Source organism: Jatropha curcas, chromosome 1, assembly GCF_041381405.1.
Source record: "Jatropha curcas cultivar XTBG-Jc1 chromosome 1, XTBG_Jcur_1.0, whole genome shotgun sequence".
Taxonomy (NCBI): Eukaryota; Viridiplantae; Streptophyta; class Magnoliopsida; order Malpighiales; family Euphorbiaceae; genus Jatropha; species Jatropha curcas.
This window is the reverse complement of record NC_143151.1, coordinates 31,053,650-31,075,964: the sequence shown is the minus strand read 5'-3', so window position 1 is coordinate 31,075,964 and position 22,315 is coordinate 31,053,650. Positions and strand designations below refer to the sequence as shown.

The following is a 22,315-nucleotide window of genomic DNA, read 5'->3' as shown; positions in this document are numbered from 1 at the left end:
AGGAAAAAAAATTTTCTTTCCTTCTTAATTTCTTTTTCTCTTGTATTTTCATTTTTCTCTAATCCAAGCACAGTAGCTTGTTAGGGACAGGATTTAAGTTTTTAATTAGGCCTAATTAGTATATTGATTCGGCCAACTCCCTTTGCGCGGTTGTCCAGTTGAAAAGCTATTGGGCTCGCAATTCTATTGCTAACGACACCGTCCTTTGCCCCGATCATTGTTGATTTCTGTCGTTTCTTTCTGTTTCGATTATGAAATGACGTGTAGTTCATCCCTTTGATGAGACTTTATTCCGGCGTTGACTTGCAACATCGTTAATTCAAGATCCATGTCTGTGTGAGTTTTCTCTATCAAAATTGTAACAAAACCCTATACTGGAAATCTGCCTTTCCTCTTTTTCTTCGGTTTCACTTCTATTCTACTACACTAATAGCTCTTTCTTTCTTGGCCAAAATTTGCTGACATTTCCATGGATTCCTTGATTATTTGCTGCTGAGTTTATTAATTTAATTAAGTAGCATTTAGTTCAAGAACAGCAACACCCACTAGGTGTTTGGCAAAAGGACTGAAAGAAGACTGGAAGGAGATCTCAAAGATGTCGCAGGGCGTAGCAACTTCACAAACAGTTACTCATAGATTTGATGAGGAATGTAGCTTGATTATGAAAAGAGAGGGAATTATAGGCATATGCGGTCTGGAAGGAGTGGGTAAAACTACCGTTTTAGCCCATATCAAGAATAAATTTCTTAGTTTACCACCCAATGGTTTTTATCTTGTGATTTGGGTTTCGGTGTCCCGGCCTCTGAGACTTGAAAAGGTTCAAGAAATTATTGGGAATCAGATAGGCTTTGATGGTGACCAGTGGAAGAGCAAAAGCACTGATGCCAAAGCTGAAGATATTTTCAGTGTATTGAGCAAAAAGATGTTTGTTCTATTGTTTGATGATTTATGGGAGAAGATTGATTTTTTAAAGGTTGGGGTTCCTTTCCAAAATATGCCAAATGGATCCAAAATCGTGTTTACAACCACTTCTAAGAATTTGTGCAACCTAATGGGTGCTAACAGGATTGTTGAATTGGGTCTTTTGTCGCGGATAGATGCTTTTGAATTTTTTAAGAAGAGGATCGGGGAAGAAGTGATTAATGGTGATCAAACTATTTTTCACTTGGCTAAACTTGTGGCTGGCAAATGCAACTTTTTGCCACTTGCACTGGTTAGTGCTGCTCATACCATGTCTTGCAAGAGGAGTCCCCAAGAATGGCATCACGCTCTTGAGGTCATAAAGAAATTCATATCTATGGAGCTTGTAGATCGAGGAGTTCCAGGTACAGGGATTTATGCAGTTTCAGTTTTGAAGTTTGGTTATGATAGTTTGACTTTCACAGCTCGATCTTGCCTTTTATACTGTACCTTGTTCCCAGAGCAATATAAAATGTTGAAGGATGATCTGATAGATTATTGGATTTGTGAAGAGTTACTGGGTGAACATGATATTAGAGCTCAGTTCAAAAAAGAACATGATACTAGAGCTAACCTTCAAAAGCTGGGTTTCGATATCATTGATGCACTAGTTAATGCATATTTTTTGGAAGAAGAAAACCAGTATGTAAAAATGCACAGCGTGGTCAGAAGTGTTGCATTGCAGATAGCAAAACAGATGAGGGAAAAGCTTTTTGTACAAGCAGGTGCTAATTTAACTGAAATGCCGAGAGTTGAAATCTCCAAACGCGTTCGAAGGATATCCCTGATGGAAAACTCCATTCGAAATTTATCAGAGGTACCTAAATGCACTGATCTTAAAACTTTGTTTCTCAGTCATAATCCCCTTACTATGATCAGTGGTGACTTATTCCTACTTATGAATACACTACAAGTTCTAGATTTGTCACATAGCAGTATGGAAGAATTGCCACCAGGAATTTCAAAATTGGTTTCATTGCAATATCTCAATCTATCATATACGTGCATAGAAAAGCTGCCATATGAATTAAGGATGTTATCAAATTTGAAGTATTTGAACTTGGAGCACAATGACCTTCTGCGTGTGATTCCAAGACAAGTAATATCTAGTTTGTCATCATTGCAAGTATTGAGAATGTTCCGTTGTGGTTTTTCTCTTGTAGAAGAAGATAATATATTATCTGATAGTAATATGCACGTAAATGAACTGAAGCTTTTGAAACATCTGAATGTATTGAGCATCACAATATCACTTGCCTCTGCTCTTGAGACTTTGAGCAGCACGCATATATTACCGAGCTGCACTAAAGCTTTATCCCTTGAGTGTTTATGGGGTTCAAAATCACTTAATATTTCATTCTTAGCAGCTATGAAGCATCTAGATACTCTAGAGATCCATCGTACTGATCATTTAGAAGAGTTAAATGTTGACTTTAGAATGGACGGAACAGACATAGAAGAATTTGGCAATATTCATGACTCTTGGATCCTAAGGAAGAGAAGTTTCAACAGTCTTCAAGAAATGTGTGTGGGAAATTGCTCGCATTTGCGGGACCTGACATGGCTTATTCTAGCGCCAAATCTGGAAGTTTTGAGAGTCACATTTTGTGGAAAAATGGAAAATATAATCAGCAATGAACAATTGGGTAAAATTCTGAATGGGGTTGAAAACCTAATTGCATTTGCAAAACTGAGAGTTCTTGTGTTGGAGAATTTACCAAAACTGAGGAGCATATACTGGACTGCTCTGCCCTTTTCATTGCTAAACAAAATCAGAGTACTTAACTGCCCACTGCTAAAGAAACTTCCACTTAACTCTAGCAGCGCAAGAGGAAACCCAGTTATCATTCTCGCAGAGGAGCATTGGTGGGAAGATATTGAATGGGAGGACAGTGCTGCTAAAACGATCTTTTCACGGCATTTTATAAGTATGCCTGACTGATTCCTGTAAGTTTGATCATTGAAAGTTGAGGATTGTTTTTCATCTTTCTATCTTTTTGTTCAGTGGCTTAGGCAATTAATGTTTTTATTCTTCCCCTTTGTTTATATGTATGCATTCAGTGTAACTCAATAACAAAATCAGTTTCTCATATTATGAAAATTCCATTTCTATTTAGTATCTTTCTTTATTTATATTATTTGCTCTATCTTGATTTAGATTCTGCGATGCATGCAGGCGGAATTGGATGGTTTCAGCTTGCTCATGTTGGGTCTTTTCCTGTTACGCATATATCTTACCAATACACAAAATAATACCTATGACTTTTTTCCCATCCCCATCATGGTTTTTCACATGGGTTGTTATTTAACTCTACCAATATAATGAATGTTTCTTACATTAATCCCATGTGTTTTTTCCTGTTAGCTGCATGAATTCTGGATATCATTTTAATTATTAAATCCTCTTGCTCTATTGTTTTACTTATACATAATCTCCTAAATAACTGTATGCAAGTTCAGTAATTACATTAAGAAACACTTATCCAAGCATCTTACTCTCAGCAACCTTACCAGCTTTCACTGCTCTATCAAAATCACTTTGTGAGGAAAATGTGGCATAAAGTTAAGCAGGTAAGGCTAAACTGTGATATTGGAACTATAGAAGCACCGAGAATTGAAAAACCAAAAAATGATAATGGCAACATGGAATGAATGAGAATGACAGAAACGATGGGGGAGGTTTTGGCAGATAGTGGAGATTGGATTTTTTTTAATGGGAAATAAATATGCAATTATTGCTCAACGCAACTGATAAAAAAGACTACTCAAAAGTTAAAGGTGATGATGTTTATAAATAATTGGAATGCAATTGGATTATTTGGGACACTTTTTACTCCGCCGTTAAAAAGAAAGCAATGGTTATCCCTGGACAAGACCAAGTTGCAAGAGCATCTATTAAGAATTACTTCAAAATGAAATAACAACAATTTCACCTAGTAGTCTGGTTTAAGTAACGCAAATAAAGATTTGGCAAAATATTACTAGTTTCAGCTAATTAATATAAGTATGTTGAACAGTTAAAGACAAACTGAATACACATTATTTTTCCCTTCAGATAAGAATGTGCTAAGAAAAATAGAAATACGGCAGAAATTAATTTGATCCAATAGTTGAAATGCGTTAGACCTCACTTGATAATGGATAATCACTTCTGGATCTAAAGAAATTAGTCGAATTATAATAATAAGAATATGTTAAAAAAATTGTACAAAAGGAAACAGGGACTCTCCCCTCTCACTGAAATAAGACAAAAAAAAAAAAAGAAAGCAAAAAAAAATATCTTTCTTCTGCTACATTTCCATCTCTTTTCTTCCCATTTGCCATTGACTCGATTTTTTTCAGTTCATATTCAATTTCCCATTCTTGGTAAAGTGTTCTTTGAAACTATTTCCCAATCTTGGTTAAGATTTTTTATGAAAACCATCTTCTAATGGGTAACTGCTTCTCGATCCAAATATCATGTGATTCTTTAATTACTCGCTGCTGGGATTGCTCTGCAGGACATGTAATATACATATGCCAACTTGAAGATAATCTTGAAGCTTTGCAGGTTGCAACTCAAGAATTAAAAGCACAGAAGAACGATGTGATGCAGAGAGTCAACAGTGAAGAAGATCACCAAATGAAGAGGCTTGAACAAGTTCAAGTCTGGCTTTCACTGGTGGAGACTACAATAACTGAAGTTGATCAATTGATTAGAGATGGCCCACACGAAACCGAGAGATTGTGTCTTGGTGGATGTTGCACAAATAACTGCAAGTCGAGTTATATTTTTGGTAAAATGGTTGCTAAAAGAAAGGATGATGTCTTAGCTTTAAAGGGTAAAGGAATTTTTGATAAAGTAGTTGAAAGGGTGTGTGTAGAATCTGTGCATGTAAAGAAGCTTGAAGAGAATCTTGAATCCTTGAAGTCTGCAAGAGAAGATTTATGGGGATTGAAGGATGATGTGATGGGGAGGGTTAAAATTGAGGAACGGCAGCAAAAGAAGCCATTGAAACGGGTTCAATTGTGGCTTTCAAGGGTGGAAGCTGCGACAATTGAAGCTGATGCTCTACTAATTGAAGGTCCTAAAGAAATTACGGAACTGCATATTCAAGGCAGTTCAGATCATAAATTTGGGGGAAAAGTTGCTAAAACACTGAAAGATTTGATGGCATTAAAGGAGAACGGAGATTTTAAAATAGTTGCTGAGAAAGCTATCGTAGAATCAGTAGTTGAAAGACCCATTGAGCCAACAGTGGGTTTGGATGCTATGTTTGATACGGTTTGGGGATGTCTTATGGAAGAACAAGTTGGAATTCTTGGCCTATACGGAATGGGTGGGGTGGGCAAAACTACCCTTTTAACCCAAATTAATAACAGGTTCCTCAACATAGTAAATGATTTTGATTTTGTTATTTGGGTTGTGGTTTCAAAAGATTTGAGACTTGCTAAGGTTCAAGAAGAGATAGGGAAAAGAATAGGCATTTCTGTTAAGGACTGGAAGAGCAAAAGCATTGATGAGAGAGCTATGGAAATCTTCAATATATTGCGGAAAAAGAAGTTTATTTTGTTATTAGATGATGTGTGGGAGCGAGTTAATCTTGCAAAAGCTGGAGTTCCTCTTCCAAACAAACAAAATGGTTCAAAGATAATACTCACAACACGTTCTGAGGTAGTGTGTAGCCAAATGGATGCTCTTAGGAGGATCAAAGTGGAACCTTTGGCATGGGAGAAAGCTTGGGAATTGTTCAAGGAGAAGGTTGGGGAAGAAACTCTCACTATGGATCCAGCTATCCTACCTCTAGCTAAAGATGTTGCAAGAGAGTGTGCTGGTTTGCCACTTGCACTCATTACTATTGCTCGTGCCATGGCTTGTAATAAGACACCAGAAGAATGGAGATGTGCTCTTATTGACTTGCGAAGATCTGCTTCAGACTTACAAGGCATGACTGATGAGGTATTTCCTCTCTTGAAGTATAGTTACGATAAATTGCCCAACAACAAAGTTAGATCTTGTTTTTTGTACTGTGCCTTGTTTCCGGAAGATTTTCAAATTAATAAGGATGACTTGATAGATTATTGGATTTGTGAGAAATTTTGGGATGATGAAGAGAATGAAGATGTTGCTCGTGATAGGGGATATCATATAATCGGTACTCTTGTTTATGCATGTTTACTAGAAGAAGAAGGAAAGTATGTAAAGATGCATGATGTGATTCGGGACATGGCTTTATGGATAGCATGTAAGCGTGAAAAATCAACGCATAATTTTTTGGTGCGGGTGGGTGCACAACTAACTGAAGCACCAAAAGTTAGATTTTGGAATGGGGTAAAAAGAATATCATTAATGGAAAACTCTATTCAGAATCTATCAGAAGCACCTACAAGCCCTGATCTTTTGACATTGCTTCTTTGTCGTAATTTTCATTTGCGTGATATCACCAGCAACTTCTTCCAATTTATGGATGCACTGACCATTTTGGACCTGTCAAATAGTAGTATACAGGAACTTCCATCTGGAATTGCAAGGTTGCCTTCATTAAATTATCTTAATCTAGGTCGTACCAGCATACGAAAATTACCATGTGAGCTGAAGATGCTGAAAAAGCTAAAATACTTGAACTTGGAGCATAATGTTTTTCTTGATATGATCCCAAGGCAAGTTATATCTAGCTTGTCATCTTTGCAAGTCCTGAAAATGATCCATTGTGGCTTTTTCTATGAAGTAACAGAAGATAATATATTGTCTGATAGTGATATGCATGTAGAAGAATTGCACTGTTTGAAACATCTTAATGTATTGAGCATCACAATGAGATCCGCTTCTGCACTTGAGAGTTATTTGAACACACATGAGCTACTGAGTTCTACTCAAGCTCTGTCCCTTGAGTGTTTCAGTTGGTCAAAGTCAAATTTTTCATGGATAGCAAATATGAAGAATCTAGAGACACTCAATATCAGCGCAATTGAGCATTTGAAAGAGATGAATGTTGATTCTATTATGGAAGGAACAGAAATACAAGCATCTAGAGTTATGTCCAATCCAATGTTTGTAAGAGAGAGGTACTTTGATAGCCTTCGAGAAGTGAATGTGGAATATTGCTCTCGACTGTGGGACTTGAGATGGCTTATTCTGGCTCCAAATTTGACAGTTCTAAAAGTTGCATGCTGTGAAAAAGTGGAAGAAATCATCAGTGTTGGTAAATTGGGTGGAGTTTCAGATACTGGAGAAAATGGAGAACCATTTGCAAGACTTCAAGTTCTCATATTAGAGGATCTACCGCAACTGCAGAGCATATATGGGATGACCTTGTCCTTCCCACTTCTAGAAAAGATGAGGATACTTGATTGCCCAATTCTTAAGAAGCTTCCACTCAACTCTGGTAGTGCAAACGGGCGCAAGGTTATGATTGAAGCTGAGGAACATTGGTGGAGAGATTTGGAATGGGAGGATGAAGATACTAAAGCTGTCTTTCAACCCTGCTTAAGAAGGTGTTTTTCAAATAAAAGAACATATTGCCCGCCATATTTCTTTGATTTCTGGTAATCAAGATTTTGCTATCTATACAGGAAAATAATGTTCTTTTTTTCCCCTCTTCTATTCATTTGTTGATAAAATTCAAGTTTGTTTTTTTCCAATCCTAGGTATTGTTTTCTGTTGGTTATTTGTGTTATTGTAGGTCTAAAAATTTGAACTGGAGTGGTAATTTTTTTCAGGTTGTGTGTTGGAGAGTTATTTTCAATTTTTCTTGTGTAGCTTATGTAAAGGGTGCTAATGATGCAAGCAGCTTGTAATTTTGAGTTCTCTTTTGTAGATGTTATTTTGAAATCCACAAGAGAATAAAAAAGAACTAAAATTTTTATTTAGATTCTATAATACATATTTGGAATCTTGAAAACGTGCAACAAATGCAAAATGAGAATACTGTCATTACCGACTCTATCCTCATTGAGCAAAAGCTAATTCTGCATCTTTTATCTTTCTTTCTAGCTTATCTTTATTTGTATTCTATAATGCATCTCGCAGTATTGAGAAAGTGCAACTAAATTGGCAAAGACAGTCAAGTTCTTGAAACTGTGAGCTTCCAAATTCCTATAGTGGAACTGCTATCCTGTTTGTGGGCATGCTACACAGAGCATGGATGTTATATTTGTTTTGCAGAAAAACTGGAGAGACCGAAATCAGAAATGGAAAAGCTTCTATGGCTAAAAGACAGCGTGAAGAGAAGAGTGCAAACAGCAGAGAGAGAAAATGAGCTGCAATATAATGTGGAAGATTGGCATTCAAATATCGAAGCCACATAAACTGACCTCATTCAGCTGGCAAATCATGGCTCTCAAGAACTTGAAAACACCTGTCTTGGAAGCTGTTGTCCTAAGATCAGAAAGAAAATTGAGGCTAAGCTGATGAATGTGGAAGCTTTAGTGAATAAAGGAAGAGAACTCTTAAAGATGCCTATCGAAAGAACATTAGATAAGTGCCAGAGTAGCATTGGGAAAGAAGAGGTTGGATGCATTGGCATTTATGGAAAAGAAGGTGTAGGGAAGACCACTGTCTTGAATGACATCTGCAATGACCTGCTCAACTCAGAGCGTGATCGACTTTGTTATATGCGTGGTGGTCTCTCAGGATCCCAACCTTGAGAAAAATCTAGTTGATGTTGCCAAGGGAATGGGATTTCTTTTTGAGAAATGGAAGGATAAAAGCCCAGAAGAGAGAGTCAAACAGATATTTGAGGTTTTGAGCCATAAGAGGTTTATATTATTGTTGGATGATATATGGAAGCTGGTTGATCTAACTCAAGTAGGAGTTCCTGCCGCAGATAGAGACAATGGCTCCAAGCTATTATTCACAACTCGTTTGGAGGAGGTCTGCAACCAATTGGGAGCTGAAGAGAAGGTTGAAGTTCTTAGATTGACAGAGAAGAGAGCCTCGAGAGATTGCCCAGTTAGCTGAAACTATTGCCAAAATGTGCAATGGTTTGCCACTTGCAATTATAACCGTCGCCAAGCAACTCCAAGAATGGCATTATGCAATTGAGGGCTTGAGGATGTCTGTTTCAGAAATTTCAGGTACAAAAAGATCCAGTCTATGCTCTAATAAAGTTCAGTTATGACAGTTTACCCAATGAGAGAGTTAAATATTGCTTCTTGTATTGTACTTCGTTTCCTGAAGAAGTACTTTAGCATCAATAAGTGTAACTTGATAGATTACAGGATTTGCGAGGGATTTTTGGATGAATATAATGATGCGAGTGGTGTGAGAATGCACAATTTGAAGAGCAAGGCAATGATGTGAAAATGCACAATTTGAAGGTCAAAAAATTTATCGGACTCTTTTTAATGCTTGTTTATTGGAAGAGCAAGGCAATGATGTGAAAATGCACAATTTGAAGGTCAAAAAATTTATCAGACTCTTTTTAATGCTTGTTTATTGGAAGGGCAAGGCAATGATGTGAAAATGCACAATTTGATTCGAGAGGTGGCCTTGTGGGTAGCGAACAAATTTGGTATGCTGAAGGACAAGTACTTGGTGGAGGCAGGAGGTCAGCTAAGCGAAGCTCTAGAAATCACGGAATGAGAAAGAGTAAGAAGAATGTCTTTAATGGCGAACCATATTCGGAATTTAACAAAAGCTCCTCGATGTGATCATCTCTTAACTCTTTTCCTTGGAAATAATCATTTGAAGATTATCGGTAGTCTTTCTTTCAGTTTATGCCTTCTTTGAAACTGATAGACCTATCTGAAAATAGAGAACTAACAGAATTGTCTCAGGAATATCGAAAATCAATGCTTTACAATATCTGAATCTTTCCATAACAGGAATAAGACAGCTTCCAGTTGAGCTAAAGAACTTAGCAAAGCTGAAATGTTTGGACTTGGAGTACAATCGCGAACTCTAGATGACCCCAGTGCAAGTTCTGTCAGGATTTTTTCGAACCTGAATATACTGAGAATGCCTCACTGTGCTTCTTCGGATCGATTTGTGGGAGACATTATCCATCCTTGTGATTTTTCAAGAGACATGCAGCATTTAGAACACATTAATGTGATTAGTATAACCATAACGAGTGAGTATTCTCTTCGAGGATTTATAAGTTACAGCAAGTTTCAAACCGGTACGCAAGCTTTTATCTCTTCATAATTTCAAGCACTCATCAACATCACTTGATATATCATTTCTAGAAGAAATGAAGCTTCTAAATGATCTTGAATTCATTGAATGCATAAATTTGAAAGAGTTGAGAGCTGAGAACTCATTGATCACAAGGGGAGGTTGCTTCAAAATTCTATGCAAAGTTTCTGTGGTCAATTGTCTGAACCCAAACCTGAGTTTGTGTCAAGATGCTCTCAATATGGAAGAGAGAATTTGTCAAGGAAAATTATTTGGTGAAGGAAATGTGAATACATTGGCAAAACTCCAAGTTCTTCGATCAGTTTTTTTGCCAAACCTGAAGAGCATGTTTTCAATTGCTCTGCCTCTCCAGTATCTGAAAGAAATCATTGTTGATGAATGTCCGAAGCCGAAAAACCTTCCACTTAATTCTAACAGCGAAAAAGAACATCGAACATTGATTCAAGGATGGGAAAATTGGTGGAAAAATCTTGAATGGGAGGATGAATCGACTCGAAATACTTCCCTTTCCTCCTTCACAGCCTGTATGTATTGAATTTTGAGTTCAAGCAAAATGCTGTAATTCTTCATTCGAAGTGTCCCTTTTTAATCATCTTGTATAAGAGTGTCTGCTTCTATGCTCAAGTATGATGTATTTTTACGAATAATTTACAAGAAATTGGTTTGCCTTCCTGTTTCTATAAAGCTTCAATACTAAACCTCTCTGAGCATCTGATTCTAATGAGAAAATTTATAAAATTGAGGAACATTCGACACAGAAAAACTAATTACAACAAAGAGGAGGACATATTCCAATTACACTAGCAAATGATATGATTAGAAACCATCTGTCCGATGCTTTCCCATGTTGAAATCTAATTCAATGGAATACTAATCCAAATCAAAACTTCAAATTAATTACATGCGAAAATCTCATTAACAAACAGAAAATTGCATAATAATTTGAATGAACATTTCTTTTCCTGATTTTCTACAAGATCCATTGAGGCACTTTCTCTGGTAAAATTCCAGTTCAGTTGTATCTGATAATAATCTGTCTCTGCAAATAATACATAATTCTCTAGGGACTAGTTTGCAATACATACATTTTCCCCTAACATGATAGCAAATTGTAAATGAAACTTTATGATGAAGAACAGAATAAACAAATCCTCAGTATCAAATTCATGTACCATTTTCAGCAGCTTCAGCCCACTTGATAGTTGAACGAGCCAATGCATCGATTGGATCAATACATTTCTTGAGAAGAGGATCATCCTGAGGCAAAAGATCGATGATATCATCAGAAGCAAGAATAACAATGTTTACTGCTCTCACCAGAAGAAACTGAAGTGCTATTCTCAGCAGATTCCTCGCCCCTTCAATGTCCTTTCTGTTTAAAGGATCAATTGCAGGGATTACAGTGTGGTCCATGGTTGCTTTATCTGGTAGCACAACCTCAAATCCCTGCAAACAATGGAAAAATTGCATATAATATACACAACAACAACTCTTGAAGGAAAAAAAAATTGTGAAAATAAACGACTGAAACTGATATAACTGACGGATATCAATTTCTTCAATACACAAAGTTGTACAAGCTGCATCGCAATCACAGCATCATGAAACACTGTCAACATAGACCTCAACCTCTGGCTGAGGAACTTGTAATTCCAATTCCCAAACAATCAAACATGCATAGCGTTTTTACTCTCAAATAATCTAATGTTGGCTCGTAGAAACTCTCTCAGCTTCGCAATATTTATTGTCATTTCATTGGTGCTGTGCTATAGTACTCTTCAATATTATGCAAGCAGAATTCCAACTTAATGGCTTCAAAAAAATACGCTCCTATTTATATCCGGATAGCATACTTTTGTTTGCCCGTTAGGAATTGTTACTTGAGAAAGCAAATCATTTAGATCATACCCTAATTGTATTTTCTGTAATAATATAATCAGAAACAGAAGCAGAAATGAGTACAAAACGAAATTACCTCACTTTGCAGTTTCTCTTGATAGAACCCTGCACTCAGGATAGCATTGGTTGCTAGCAACCCAATCCGCAAAGGACTTCCAGCCTCTAATGGCTTCAGCTTAGCTTCCTTAAGCTCCCTAGCAACACATTCACCCATATGCAGGAAATGAACAGAGCACCCTTTTGAAGCCTCATCATGCCACGAATGTGAAATATGACAAGGCATTACTATGCAACGAGCACCTGATCTCTCAAGAAAAACCCTTTTACCCCTTAGATTCTCCACGATCTTTGTATGATCCAATTGGAAATTTTCATTTTGCCTACCAAGAGAAGTAAACGAATTTCTTTCATGTAATAAAAGCTCCTTACTTAATACTGGATCAGAGCAAAGAACAAATGGAAGAGAATCTTGCCCAGCTTTTGAACTCCATTGGACTAGTTTTCTCAAGAAATTCACATTAGAATTAGCTGATATTCCTCCTATGATACCCACTGTATTTTCTTGACTAAGCAATGAATCTGAAGAATCACTTCTCATTAAACCAGAAATTTTCTTAGGTTCATGAAAGTTCCCACTCTCATCTGCGTGCAAGACAACTGATGATGGGGGTATGGCTAGAACTGGGTTCATCCTTGCCTTAGAAAGGGTTTTATGTGTGTTTACATGACTCAATATATAAGATGGGTAATTCAATGAATGGAAAGACATTGTCAAACTCCCATCAATCATCTGATATATGCCAAAACCAAGCAATCAATGAATTTCTCAATTTCAATGCCCAAGAATCACAAGTTACCTCTAAAATTTTGCAGGTTAAGCTTCTATCATATGTGGCAACTAAAAATCAAAGAATTTTGATAAAATTTCTATATTTTATATAATAATTCCTCTAAAAATCATCAGAACAAACAAACTTCCCTTCCAAGACGAAAATCCCAGCCTCAGATAAAAAAAAAAGAGAGGCAACAATCACGAATTACCAATCTTAAGCCTTAAAATAAAACCCCTATAAAGATGGCAAATTAAAAGCATATTAGCAATAACCCACCTCAAGAAGTGCAATACCCTTGGTTGGATTTTCAAAAGGCACCAAACTCAGAAATATTTTCTCCACCTTTCTACAATTGAAGCCACAAACAAAAAGAACCAAACTTGAATATCAAAATCCACAAAATAGGGCAAGTGGGACTGACGAGAGCGCGTAAAAGACACTCTCCAAGTCTTTTGGTGTCTTTTTTCTCTTTATTCTATGAACACCAACCAAACAAAGACGGACCCAACAGTCATGGCAATTGACAAGTGGGTTGGAATCTTTGAGCTTCTTTACACAACATACTATAACTGTCGATGGTTAAACCTGAAATCAAGAAATTTAAAACACTGATGAGAATTTAACTAATTAGTATTTTAATTTAACGGTAAAAGTGAAATTATTTTAAGAGTTAAGCCTGATTAATAGCAGTAGTGCATTCCCATAATTTGCTGCTAATATCTACTCTAAATAGATCAACCAAACTATCTTCTCTTTATCATGGGGTCCTTCATATATATATATATATATATATATATATATATATATATATATATATATATATATATATATATATATATTGTTTTATGGCATTAATCTGCCTTGGTGACTTCAAAATTGGATTACCGTCATGCAAGATTGAGACAGGTCATTAGGGAATTCCATCATTGGATACTTAATGTCTTGGACCATTCTAGTATCCTGCTGCCTTATGATTATGAAGTTATGATTCGGCAAATCTCATTGAAAAGTGTCAACTTTTTGAGGCTTTTCGAATTTTCATTTTCTGGGAAAAAAAATCTTTTTCTCCCCTCTTAAATACTTGAAGTATGCATTTTGCTACTAATTTCCAAATCTTTTTAACTGTATAACATAAGTGCTCAATTCCTAAAAATTTTACCCACATTTAGTCTGATAAACATGAAAAAGAAAAAGTAAATTAACTCGTTAGCGCAGTACCCAACTAAATCCAAGAACAAAGAGTATATCAAGTAGATTAAAAAGAAAAGGAAAAAAATTACAGGAAACCTTAGTTAATACATTTACTGAATAAATGCTTGTGAGAATCATGAATAAAGAACAACACTCTACCAATAAAAAATTATAACCTATCATGAAATACAGAAGCTTCTACATCAGAGAAAATGTTTCTACTTTCCCTCAATAGAACTCCTAATTGAAAATGTTAAAAAATTTCTCCCACCACCCACAAGCCATTCACATGTATTTGGCTTTGGATCCAAGAGATTTTACAACTTTGCGAGCCTTGGAACTACGGAATAATTTCTTGACATCCTTTCTTATGGATAGAAAAGCACAAACTAGAGCAATATACATTTCTGGGTATATATGAAAAGCTTTTGTAGCAGATTTTCTTTGAATGCCTTCTCTTATAATGCCCCATATGATAAGTAGTGTTCCAAAAAGGCTCATTCTCCCTTGTCTTATAACACCAAAAACTGCTCCTGCAACTGTCAAGTAACTTCCTGCAAGAATCTAACCCACAAACACGAACAAATTTGAAGCATAAATTACATCTAAAAAACAAGAAAAATGGTAAGTAAACGAACCTCGAGATGATGGAGATCAAACTTAGCAGAGCCTTTCTTGAAATTAGTAAGACTATATAGCTTCAACAAATTATCAAATGTTGGAAGAGTTTGGTTCTTGATGGAAGCCTTTGAAATAGCACCAGGGTAGAGAAGAGCCTTAACAACAAATGCAGGACAAAGCTCTGTTGCTATCAACTGAGAGGATGTCACCTCTATAGGTGATGTACATATTCCAATTCTACATGGTACCCTGTCAAGAAACCAAAAGGATAATGCACTTCTCAAAAGATCAAAAAAAGGGTTTGTCTTTAGAAATTTTAATTAGGATTTGGAACTCAAAATTTCACAGCCAAAATCCATTACAAACTATACAATGTTTATAAGAACATTTAAGAATCTAGTTATGATTAATGTTTTGCAAGAAAACCATCATTAAGATAAAAAAAAATTACACCTATCAAGGTTTTGGCCTGACGACGTCAAAATAACCTGAAGAAATATAAGTGGAGATAAAAGAAATGAAATCTACCTGAAGAGAGGGAGTTGGAAGATTATAATAAAAAATAGGATGAAAGAAGCAATGGATGAAATGAGAAATGCCCATTTCTTTGAAGAAGCCATAATTAATCAAAATTCCTAAACTGGAAATTTCTGGAGGGTCCCATAAAGAGGAAAAAATTGCATTTGCTCTTTCAGGACGAAATATAATGGCATCGTGGCCTGTCCTCGCCGCACATTTTGCTGGGACCCTTGCTTATTATATCACATGTGTACAGTGTCCATAAAGCAATGCAGGGTAAAACAATTTTTCTTCTTGAGAATGACATGTAATGGTTCTAATGAAACATAAATTTTTGAAATTATAAACTAAGGTTATTCATATTTTTATGATAAAATTTATTTATTTTGATAAGTGGGATATCAGATTTTAGCCTATATGGTTTAGTTAGGTTCGATCCGCTTCCACCGAATTAGGTTCGAACCGCTTCCACCCTCCCTTGCCTTACCCTACCGGGTACCGGCCTATCCTACCATATATTTATAGATTAAAAAAAATAAATCCCAGTAATTAAGCAAAGAACTTGTCGTTTAAGCTTATTAAATAAATAAATAAATTGATAAAAGAAGACTGATAATTTTTTTATTCAGTCCAATAGAAAGATCATTTTATACTCTTCCCCCTTCCATAGGACCAGGATCTACCTTTTTTTTTTTTCTTTTTTCTTTTTAAATAAAATATAGGACCACATTTTTCAATAAGAAAAGACAAACGGAAAGATTACATTAAATTTTCTTGCCTTGGCATCGAGTCTCCACAGCTTCAAATATCAGAAGGAATTAAAAATACAGACAACACAAGCATGTGACAGTAAATTATTTATTTTACATAGTATTTCAGAACGAATCTCACCAAATTTTTTATGAAAATTATTTAGTAATTGGGAAGGTTGTATTACATTTTAATTTCAAAAATAGATAATTAAGAACATTTCATGTTAAAAATAATTAATTATATGGTGATTATTATTATTCTTATCATTTGGCTAAGTCTACCATTGCTTAGCTGAAAATAGCACTTGGATGAAAATTTTTAATTAGAAATTTAAGAATATTTCAGTAAGCGATGAGAACCCTGCAAGTAGAGGACCAAGTTGATGCCAGAACCAGACACCAGAAGTCAGAATTTAATATGAAAAAGATTGATGCCAAAAACATACACGTAGGTCATTTTGTCTATTTCTTATACCATATTTCTTGTCAATTGCTTTTGCCCTTTGGTTTCCTGTAAAAACCATTTCTTTCCTTCGTCTTCCTCAATCATTCATCTTCAATAATTGCATTTTGGAGTCCGTATATACATTTGTTTTATTATTGTACTATTGCATATATCTCCATTGCTCAAACCTGAAAAGTGCTTACACCATTTTAATTTCTTCTGTTGACAAATGTGGAGCAACCTCCCCTCTGATCTCCTAGCTAAAGTCTTCTCATTTCTTTCCCCTGACTCCTTGGCACGTGCCCGGTCAACTTGCCGGCAATGGCACATGTGTGCTGATTCATATCCATCCATCGTTCCCCAACACCAGCCACCATGGTTTGTAGCTCTTCCTACACGTAACCGAGAATTAAGTTGTTATGTTCATAATCCGGTTACAAAGAGGTGGCATGTGCTATCTCTTGAGTTTTTATCCAATCCGATTCGACCCGTTGCTTCTATTAGTAGTCTAGTCCTTGTAAGAGTGACAAATTCTACACTTCTGGGTATTTGTAATCCTTTCACTAGGCAATTTAGGCACCTTCCTCTGTTAAATGTTGCCAGGACTAATCCAGCCATTAGTGTTGTTCTTCCATGCTCAACCCAATTTAGAGTCTACGTGGCAGGCGGAATGTCAGAGGCTCCACGTGGTGGTGCCACGTATGAACCGACATTGGAAATGTATGATTCGACACATGACACTTGGCAAATTATAGGTCCTATACCAATGGAATTCGCGGTAAGGCTGACAGTTTGGACACCTAATGAGAGTGTCTACTCTAATGGAGTACTATATTGGATAACATCAGCTAGAGCCTATAGTGTTATGGGATTTGAGGTTGGATCCAACAAATGGCAAGAATTGAGTGTACCAATGGCAGATAAGCTCGAATTCGCCACGTTGGCGCAACGCAATGGGATATTGACACTTGTCGGAGGCACATGCGGTGATGATGCTTGTATATGGGAGCTAAATGAAAGAGACAATTGGTGTTTAATTGAAAAGGTACCAATTGAACTGGGATTGAAACTTAGAAAGGGTAAGGCAAGTTGGTGTAGGACTAAATGTGTAGGTGGTGATGGGTCAATTTGCTTGTATAAAGAACTAGGGTCAGGGATGGTAATTTGGAGAGAAGTTGGAGGGAAGAGAAAATGGGAATGGTTTTGGGTTGAAGGGTGTAATTTAATTAATGATTGTAAGGAAGTGCGAAGTATGCCAATTAGAGGTGTGCTAATTCAACCAAATATTTCTTCTTCATGCATTTTTCATTAAATAAAACCCATATTGTTTTCTACTTTTCTTGCTTAGTTCTTTTCCAGTATTATATATCTATTCAGGATTTCATAGGGGAAAAAATGTAAAAAAAAAAGAGCGCTAGAGGAAGGGCTTGAACCTTCGACCTTGTGGTTAACAGCCACACGCTCTAACCAACTGAGCTACTCCAGCAAACGATTATTTTATCCATTTACAGTTTCTAAGATTTAAAAGGAAAAAAAAGACAAAAGGCTCATCTGCAAATTATCACCGATTTGTTTATCTAGCTAGGAAGACACTACACTAAAGCACCACACAGTTGGTAGGATTAATTTCATTATTACAACAATGCAATGATCTGTACACCATTTTTTTGTCATTATAATTATATATTTTTATTTTCCTAAAAACTTATTTTACAATATATAACGCAATCCAAATATCAACCCAAGATAAGAATATTAAATAAAATAATAAGCATCCAAAAGTTTTTAAACTTCCTCTAGAGTTCTACTTCACAATTTTAACTGTGTTCCTTTCAACTAAGTTCTCGTGTTCCATGAAAATGAGGTCCTCTAGCTTCCTTTATCTACAGATTCTCTTGCTCTTGGGTCAGCCTGTAAGCTCTTCCATCAAACCCTGTTGGTCAACAGGAGTGTGAGGAGAGATGAGAAATTAGAAGGAACTCCGGTAATTAGAAGTTAAATTAGTCAACAATACCAAACTCACCCGAGCAATGTACTGCTCAGCATCAGTTCGTTTCAGAAAGTGCATCGAGTGGCGGGCAAGATTGGCCGTCTTATCACTCAGTAATATCCCTTCACCCATATCATCAAGGACTCTCACCTTGATGTAGGGATCCTTCGGCGGCACCATATCCTAGCACAAACAAGTATTCAGCTGTCATATCTACATATCGTCACTTCAATATGTTCAAACAGTGTACTAGGTTAAGTTCAGTTGACATGACAACTTTGATTACATCTTTAGCATAATTTACAATCAGTTCAAATATGTTCCGACCATTGTAATTTGTAAGCATCTATCGTAACATATTGATAATCCAGAAAAGCAATGCTCCTTCTCCCTTACCTTATGCATTACTGTCAAGAATTTTCCATGTTCAAACTCCTCTATTTTGATAAAAAAATGATAATAATAATAATAATTGACATGCAGCTTACATCTACAAGCATATTGAGAATGACAGAGGTTTTCTCTATCTGATAAGAGCTGAACATTACAATTTGGAGGATCAATTGATATACACAACTGATTAAATTGGAATACAACCATTTTGGAAACATAACGTCAGCAATTGAGCAATTTCTAGTAACTTCTCAGATATTTATAAATGACAAGTCTGAAATAGTTCAAGTAACATCTTTGAGCATGTGCGTGCGTGAGAGAGAGAGCAGTTGGTAAGTTACCACGTTCAAATCGATGCCCACTTCTGCCATATATGATTGCAGAGCAGCAGAATGCTTCCCATAGTAATTTTTTTCTGAGTGACTGATCTTCTCTTGAATTTCTTCTGGAAGCTCAAGGAACTCGAGCCCTACTTTCCATGCCAAATTACGTACAATTTCTGCTCGGTTGTACCTGCCAAGTTAATAAAACATGGAACAAAAGAGCTGTGGTAATATGGAAAACCTCAATATAGAACTAGACAGGAACTGCTTGCTCAAGAAATGGCATAAGATAGATACTCACACATATGCCATTAAGCAGCGCTTGTTCCGAATTAAAGAAAGGTGGTGAACAAGTGCTCCATAGTGGTCTTCATTTCTAGTTTCTTTCACATCCACATTTTCCCCCTGCATTTTCCTATGGCCACATCATGTCAAAATCACATAGACAAACATAATCCACATAAGATACAAATTCCTGAGTGGTGCATACATGCAAATCACTCCTAAGGAGTTCCAAAAGTGAAAAACTGAAAATGTAATGAAATTCTTTAAAGCAATGCCAAAAGATCATATTAGATGATCCTTCCTCTGAATGCAAATCCAAGGAAAAGGTCATTCTAGATTTCCATATGCAAGGGATGAACGATCACTAGTCAACCCAAAATAAAATACATTCTGTCTGGTAAGTGTGATCCGCTGGTCATGGATTAAGTTTTCAATGACTTTGGAACATCAAGCAGACTAAGACCCTTGCAACTCTGAAACAGAATTATAATTGGATCAAAAACTGATGAACTCTGCTAAAACAGCATTTTTATTGTGTTGGAGAATCATGGTATTAGACATCTCTTAGAATAGTTTTAGTTATATAAAGGTGTTATAGAAGCGATTGAAATCATGCTTTGTATTTTAGGAGAGTAAATCATGAAGCTCAGATGACAATCCATTAAGAGCAGTACAAATAACTAATTTTAGAAATTCAATCGCTGCATTTTGTAGTATCAAGTAGTAAATTAATGTTGAAGTAACGCACATTCCAAAACTCAATGAAATCAAATAAAGATAAATTGCATAAAAAACAAGCGTATTACTGAATCCAAAACATGAACTACAACAAGGATTACCTTATTAAAGCCTGAAGCTCAAGGTAATGCTGAGAACACTGGTCGATCACTTGATTAAACAGATCCTCCTAGAATATCTCATGTATAAAAAACATGATCGAAGAAGTAAATGAACCAACTAAAACTTTGATTATCCTACAACTATTAAATGAAACAGAGAATAAATAAGCAAGAACCTATATCTCACATTAAATGGCTGAAGCTGGCCTTTTTCACCACTGGCAAATTCTTTTACTAGCTCGTATCCCTTTTTTGCATACATCTTCCTCAATCTGCCAACAAGAAAATTGAAAATATATATATATATTTCAATTGAGCATTCAAACTGATTGCAAGGTTGAGTCATAGCACTTTAAGATCTCTTATGGACTCAAAGTTCATACACATAAAACATCCATAATAACAGTTATAAAGAAGACTCAAAGACCCTCAAGCCCCATTCAGGCAAAACCGCAAGCCTCTTTATGGCATCCAAACCAAGCCAGACAAGGTGTTTCACTCCTAAAGAATGTCCACCTTTATAAAACAAAGAACACTGTAACACGAAGCGAGGAACTAGATCAGAACCACAACAAAAGAATTGTCCACTTGTTCTTTCAATCTATAAATGAAATTAATGTTCCATTTTTTAATGGCCAGAAATGAGAAACCTAAATGTACTACTCATAATCATACAAAATTAGTTAATGGCATTTTTTTAAAATAGGGCATCACCAGGCTCAATTTCAGCTTCTCTAACAAAGGTAGATTAGATGCTTATTGACATCATTTCAAAAGAGGTATACAAGCAATTATCATTAATACAATCACTACAAATAATTTAATGATCAAGTAGTTCATAGAAACCCAAGTCATTGACCTCAAATTCCTTTATATCTATCATTTTAAACTTTTGAAAACACAATCTTAGTGAAGCAGATTGATGAAATGAGTTCAAAGGTGCAAAGAGAATGATTAGTCTAATTTTCAAGTCATCATTAAACAATTTTCTGGGTTTTATTTCCAGAAAAAGCCTATAGGAAAATGAATAAAAGACATTGGCAGATAACATTTAACAAAAAATTAACAAACACCCATCAAAGTTAATACAAGAAATTAGCAAAACCTAAGAAGAATTCGATAATAACAAGCAGATTTTTCAAAGATCTAATAAAAATTCATCAATTTCAAATTTTTATGTGGAAATTAACAAAACCTTGAAGATTGCAAGAAATCCTTACTTGTTTTAGTCGACTTTGCCGGAGAAGATTAACTGGTGGCCGTAGTCCACTTGGAGAAGCGCGATAATGATGGTGGCGGTTGTGAATAGAGTTTGAGATGGAGAATCTTTCAGTTTCAAGTGGTAGTGGTTTGCGACAATGAAAGAGCCATTGCCGTGGTATTTACGTGGTTTTCTTCAAGTTTTGTGTTTGTAAAACGATGTAAACTAGGGGATTAGAAATCGAAGGCAATTAACAAATGGATTTTGAGATTGGAGATGGGAAATACACCAGTCTTTGGTGTTTAGTAATAAAGAAACAGGACAGCCGGCAGAAGAAGGAAAGTGGAAGAGTTCGTGACTTAGATGCAAAGCGATTTTGGCGGGAATTTTTCACAGAATTTGGAAATTAACCGCTAAAAAGTGGTTAAGATTTTGTGCGCAACTGCACATGTGCTAAACGTGAGTAAGCGTTTTTAGCGGAGTCGTTTTTCAGCAATGCCTTTCTGGAATTTTCTTCATTACATGCGTAGCGTAGGACAAATGCTCTTTGAACTGAAAGACTGAATTAATCAGTAATCATATTCTCAAAATAAAAATAATTAATAATTCCATTTGACCAGCACAAGGACTTTCGATGAATGCATATACCCAAATAGTTGGAGCTCAGGGCAGCAATTAATCAATCATTTTACTTGACTTTCTCTTATTTCTCTCTTAATTGAATATATTACACCAAGGTTGATTCAATTTGGCAAAATAAATTTCTCTCGTATCTTATTAAATAAGTTTGATTTTTGAATATTAGCATTCAAAAGAGTTTTTCAATGAATAAACTAATACTCTGTTCTACAATAATTTTTCATATATCATATAGTATTTTGACTAAATTAAAATATTATTTTTATTATTAATATCGTTGGTACTAATGTTTAGAATTTGAGAGATC

The 22,315-nt window shown here is 35.7% G+C and overlaps 6 protein-coding genes, 1 non-coding gene and 1 pseudogene across 8 annotated transcripts; 4 read left to right on the top strand and 4 right to left on the bottom strand.

The window, feature by feature from the left end:
• The first annotated feature begins 30 nt into the window (after positions 1–30).
• Positions 31–3,381, top strand: LOC149499373 (putative disease resistance protein At4g10780). The gene is made up of 2 exons (XM_089715444.1): positions 31–2,907; positions 3,137–3,381. The coding sequence occupies exon 1, from the start codon at positions 596–598 to the stop codon at positions 2,900–2,902; it is 2,307 nt and encodes a 768-aa protein (XP_089571570.1). The 5' UTR covers positions 31–595; the 3' UTR covers positions 2,903–2,907; positions 3,137–3,381.
• Positions 3,382–4,188: 807 nt separating this feature from the next.
• Positions 4,189–7,809, top strand: LOC105634887 (putative disease resistance protein At5g63020). Its single transcript, XM_012217832.4, has one exon. The coding sequence runs from the start codon at positions 4,391–4,393 to the stop codon at positions 7,487–7,489; it is 3,099 nt and encodes a 1,032-aa protein (XP_012073222.1). The 5' UTR covers positions 4,189–4,390; the 3' UTR covers positions 7,490–7,809.
• Positions 7,810–7,989: 180 nt separating this feature from the next.
• LOC149499372 (putative disease resistance protein At1g61300) lies at positions 7,990–10,752 on the top strand (annotated as a pseudogene).
• A 241-nt stretch (positions 10,753–10,993) lies between these two features.
• Positions 10,994–13,361, bottom strand: LOC105634886 (aspartate-glutamate racemase family). The gene is made up of 2 exons (XM_012217831.4): positions 12,054–13,361; positions 10,994–11,524 (listed from the first exon to the last, which is right to left on the bottom strand). Exons 1-2 carry the CDS (start codon positions 12,765–12,767, stop codon positions 11,243–11,245), a joined length of 996 nt encoding a protein of 331 aa, XP_012073221.1. The 5' UTR covers positions 12,768–13,361; the 3' UTR covers positions 10,994–11,242.
• Positions 13,362–14,037: 676 nt separating this feature from the next.
• LOC105634884 (uncharacterized) lies at positions 14,038–15,306 on the bottom strand. Its single transcript, XM_012217830.4, has 3 exons — positions 15,151–15,306; positions 14,640–14,871; positions 14,038–14,565 (listed from the first exon to the last, which is right to left on the bottom strand). Exons 1-3 carry the CDS (start codon positions 15,240–15,242, stop codon positions 14,287–14,289), a joined length of 603 nt encoding a protein of 200 aa, XP_012073220.1. The 5' UTR covers positions 15,243–15,306; the 3' UTR covers positions 14,038–14,286.
• Positions 15,307–16,423: 1,117 nt separating this feature from the next.
• On the top strand, positions 16,424–17,672 carry LOC105634883 (protein UNUSUAL FLORAL ORGANS). The gene has a single exon (XM_012217829.4). The coding sequence runs from the start codon at positions 16,568–16,570 to the stop codon at positions 17,648–17,650; it is 1,083 nt and encodes a 360-aa protein (XP_012073219.1). The 5' UTR covers positions 16,424–16,567; the 3' UTR covers positions 17,651–17,672.
• A 78-nt stretch (positions 17,673–17,750) lies between these two features.
• On the bottom strand, positions 17,751–17,824 carry TRNAN-GUU (transfer RNA asparagine (anticodon GUU)). Its single transcript has one exon. It is a non-coding gene; the product is annotated as a tRNA-Asn (tRNA).
• A 248-nt stretch (positions 17,825–18,072) lies between these two features.
• PSF1 (partner of SLD five 1) lies at positions 18,073–21,873 on the bottom strand. 2 transcript variants are annotated; one of them, XM_012217828.4, is made up of 7 exons: positions 21,389–21,873; positions 20,356–20,440; positions 20,169–20,236; positions 19,346–19,459; positions 19,063–19,234; positions 18,362–18,511; positions 18,073–18,271 (listed from the first exon to the last, which is right to left on the bottom strand). In XM_012217828.4, exons 2-7 carry the CDS (start codon positions 20,428–20,430, stop codon positions 18,245–18,247), a joined length of 606 nt encoding a protein of 201 aa, XP_012073218.1. In that variant the 5' UTR covers positions 20,431–20,440; positions 21,389–21,873; the 3' UTR covers positions 18,073–18,244. The 2 variants fall into 2 exon arrangements, with proteins under 2 accessions (XP_012073218.1, XP_020535278.1); XM_020679619.2 differs by having other exon boundaries at positions 20,169–20,245; positions 21,389–21,872.
• Between the last annotated feature and the right edge of the window lie 442 nt (positions 21,874–22,315).